The sequence below is a fragment of the Pangasianodon hypophthalmus genome, chromosome 2 (genome assembly GCF_027358585.1).
Source record: "Pangasianodon hypophthalmus isolate fPanHyp1 chromosome 2, fPanHyp1.pri, whole genome shotgun sequence".
NCBI lineage: Eukaryota > Metazoa > Chordata > Actinopteri > Siluriformes > Pangasiidae > Pangasianodon > Pangasianodon hypophthalmus.
In genome coordinates, this window is record NC_069711.1 from 27565841 (window position 1) to 27569657 (window position 3817).

Here is a 3817-nt window from a genome sequence, read left to right on the forward strand (position 1 = left end):
TAATGCGATTTTATGAATTACTGATAGAGCAACATTTTCACAGCGCCTCTCCTTCGAGGTCTCCAAGGAAACCGTGTTTCTACAGCTGCATCATTCAGTATGACTTCATACTAAACTTATATAACTGACATACTTAATAAGAAACTAGAACACTGCATGGATAAATCCACCTAGGCACCGTGCAAACTGAGGCACGTCTTTGCATTATGAGCCAGACTTGCATGTACACAACCTTTTACGGTTTTGTAGAGAGCTTTGAGAAAATTTGACCACAGGTGAAATAGCACAAGGGTTCTTGTGATATTGCTTGTGCTGCTTGTGGTACAATGTTTGCAGTACTCACTGGCTTTATCTTGTAAATCAGTGGCTAGCTTGCTGCAACGCATAACCCCTAAAAGCATCGTCCTGTTTCCGTGTGCGTTGCCATAGTGACGCGCGGGAATGCAGAATTCCTGTGGCCTGTTCCGCAGCTCCTCCGTCACAGTGACACCTCTGTCAGACTGCACCAAATTCCAGCCAATCAGTGGGATGAGCTCCAGACCCACGTGCTCTATTCACAAATTCTGGGGGATTCAGAACCTACTGCTTTATCTTACTCTTGCAATGAGTCACGCAACCCCCGCCATCAGTCTTACACTGCCTCGGTGCATCTGTTGCAAGAGACCTGTGCTGATGGAGCAAAGAGGCTGCAATCTGATGTTTAGAGGTTTCAATAATGAGACGTTTTCCTTCTAGGATGAATACAGAATGCATGTAAACATTGATCTTACTTTAAAAATAGACATGCTATTCAGGATGCTTTAGAAATTCAATCTGCTCTTCAACCTGCTGTTAACAATGCAGGCTATTGATTTTTTAACCCATAATCTCACAGACCACACCACACTGTGTTGTGTTTGGGAAAGGTGACCTCTCAAGTGCAAAACTAACCCTTTTGTTTTGAATTAAATAGACCCCAGGGGTAGCACATTAGCTGTACTGGAAGCAGATTAGCTTCAGCTAATCATTTGTTTAAAAAAAGAAAAGTGTCAAGGGTGATTTTAAATGGAGTGAGGTTTCAGCACCACGGTCAGCGGCCAAGACAACAAAGATTCAAATACTGGGGCCTGCTCTGATTAGTAAATAAATAAATAAGTACCTGTATTACAGTATAGTCTTATCCTCTTAATTAAAAAAATTACAAATAAAAAAAAAAAAGAAAAGAAAAAGCTATCCACCAAAATACTGTTATATCATCAAAGGATTAGATTTAAGATTAGTGTCAGGGTGCTGTAATAGTCTTTATCCGCAAGATTATCCCTCCATCATGAGATGGCTGTCCTGTGCCTGCCAAGGAATGACAGAAAGACCTAACCAAACTGTTGCTTTTCTTTTAGTGTGTGATGTCAACAAACCCTGCCTCACCAGACCAAATCTAAGCGAGCAACTATATCTAGTTTTTCAATTTTTTTTTTTTTTTAATCCCAGTCTGGTTAAGCATGTCAATACTTCAAAACACCTGAGCTAATTCATGATTTAGGAAAACTCAAATTACTATTATAAATATTAAAGGAATAAAAATGAGCCGGATCATATTTGTTATTCATATATTTTCAAATATACAATATAAAACATACGTTTTATACTATAACAATTGGCACATTGGACGGTAGAGAATTGTTTTTTTGTTGCAAAATAGGTACATTCAACGTTTAAATAGATAGATAGCATCAGGGAACACGTGAGCAGTGTGAGTGTGTGTGTGTGTGTGTGTGTGTGTGTGTGTGTGTGTGTGTGTGTGTGTGTGTGTGTCGGAGGCCAGCACCACGGACAGCTCAGCGTCGGTGATAACATCGCGTCTAGTCTCTAGCGCCAAAAATAGTTTCAAATGGATAGAGAAATAAAAGATCTGAACACTGACGCACAAGCTGACATTGTATACACCTCTTACTGTAGCCCGGCACCAGGTAGCATTTTCTTTTTTTTTTCTTTCTTTTCTTTAAAAGCCACAACGAAGATACAGTTAGAATACTTTAAGCATGCATTATAAGTAAACTAGAAGTAGACCCCCAGAACCCCCTGGTGACATTCACGGGGTCAAAGTGGTGGTTATTATACACATATAATAACATGAAACCCCTGTCTTGGAGGTGAGGCCTTTTTTTTAATTCACCGGCAGTACATAGCGTGAACCACACTTCACGCGTTCTCCCGTTCAGGGCCTTACATTCAATCCACCCTTCATGGACGGGGTGTGTGGGGAGCTTAACAGAGAGCTTCTCTCGCGCGTTAAAATAAAGCTAGCGATCCAAGGTGTTTGTCCATTTGGCATTAGTGTCCTTCGGGCCTCCTTCGTTCTTGAGGTCCTGGAAAACCTCGGTGAAGAAGTGCGGGTCGGCGTTGATCTGCAGCATTTTGGCACTCATTTTGTCAATGATGCGCAGCGAGCGCTCCCAGAACACCTCCTTGTTGGTCTCGACCAGAAAAGGCTTGAGCGGGTAGGAGATCTCGTTGCCCATGTAGGAGTAGGCCAGGTACAAGCAGGTGAGGAACGTGGCCTGCAGCTCGTACTCGCTGCTGATGTCCTCGGTCACGGCTTCCCGACACAGCAGGTAGACGAACACGAGGTTGGCAGGCGTGATGAAACCTTGGTCCTGCCAGCCTTGGATAAGCAGCGAGCGGTCTACATTTCGGAACCACAGGATGATCTCGTTGGGGCTCAGCTCTTTGAGCTTGTAGCACCTGCGGCACATGAACTCGCTCAAGCAGCGCAGCAGTTCGCCAGTGGACGCCTGGACGATCACGCGTCGTGGGGAGATGATCGAGCGGGTGCTGGCTTGTCTCTGGACCGGCAGGAGCTGCTTTCCGGTCTGTGAGCCATTCTGGGTTTGATTGGCGCGAAGGCTTTTATCTGGGACAGTCGGAACCGGCACTGCTAGCGGGCCAGGCTTTTTGCGCTCGGAGCCTGATTGTGATTTCTTGAGATTTTCAGTGTTCAGCTGGTCCACAGGGTTACTGATTTGAGAAACTGGAGGATTGGGGTTCACCTTTTTGGCACTCTTCTTCTTGGCCGACGCGGCCACTAACCTCTTCCACGTCAGGGCTGATATGAGAACAGAATGACGCTTTAGGCTTTTCTCAGTCTTGCCACTCGCACCGTGTCCAGCCTCCGTTTTTTCATCCAGAATCCCTCCTTTCCTGGAGGTGGGAGAAATGGAGAGCACCGTGCCCATCGTTGCGGTTGACGACCAACACCCACCGGCCTGTTGGAATGCTATGTCTCTCGCCTTGGGTCCCGTAGACTGCGCCGGGGAGCTGCGACTTCAGAGTCAGAGATTCTCGTCCATTTACGACTCACCGGACCATTGCACAGACGGTGAGGAGAAGAAAAACGGCAGCTGTTGAATCGGAGAGATTACGGTGCCTAGAAAATATGTGAGTCTGCAACATTCGTGCGCGCGCTCCGCCACTCCTTCTGCATCCCGCTGCGCGCGCAGCCTTTACCGAGCGCGAGGAATGGGCAGGACCTGAGATGTGTAGCCGGGCAAAAACACACACAGCAAAGACCCGTAAGCCGGGATAAGCCTCCCCACTCGTCCAATCCCTGGTCAATGCACCATGATTGATCAATTAATTCACCAATCCGGGGGGGGGAGGAGGGAAGGAGGGAGGGGGGGCGATAAAAGCAGCGTCTATATTTCTCAACGGATCATGCTTATGGGTTAGACCGTCTGTTTCACAGTTTTCTATTTTTTGCTTCAGGTTATAGTTCCTTTTCTTGGATTTTTTCCAACACCAGCAAAAAAGTACAATATGAGTCAAATGCAGGGTGACGTCA

General features: G+C 46.1%; 1 protein-coding gene across 1 annotated transcript; it reads right to left on the bottom strand.

The window, feature by feature from the left end:
* Positions 1 to 1569: 1569 nt before the first annotated feature.
* On the bottom strand, positions 1570 to 3576 carry cdk5r2a (cyclin-dependent kinase 5, regulatory subunit 2a (p39)). Its single transcript, XM_026933159.3, has one exon. It carries the CDS (start codon positions 3210 to 3212, stop codon positions 2280 to 2282), a length of 933 nt encoding a protein of 310 aa, XP_026788960.2. The 5' UTR covers positions 3213 to 3576; the 3' UTR covers positions 1570 to 2279.
* Between the last annotated feature and the right edge of the window lie 241 nt (positions 3577 to 3817).

Coding starts and splice junctions, on each gene's coding strand:
- cdk5r2a (XM_026933159.3), bottom strand. CDS start 3,212: ATGGGCACGGTGCTCTCCATTTCTCCCACCTCCAGGAAAGGAGGGATT.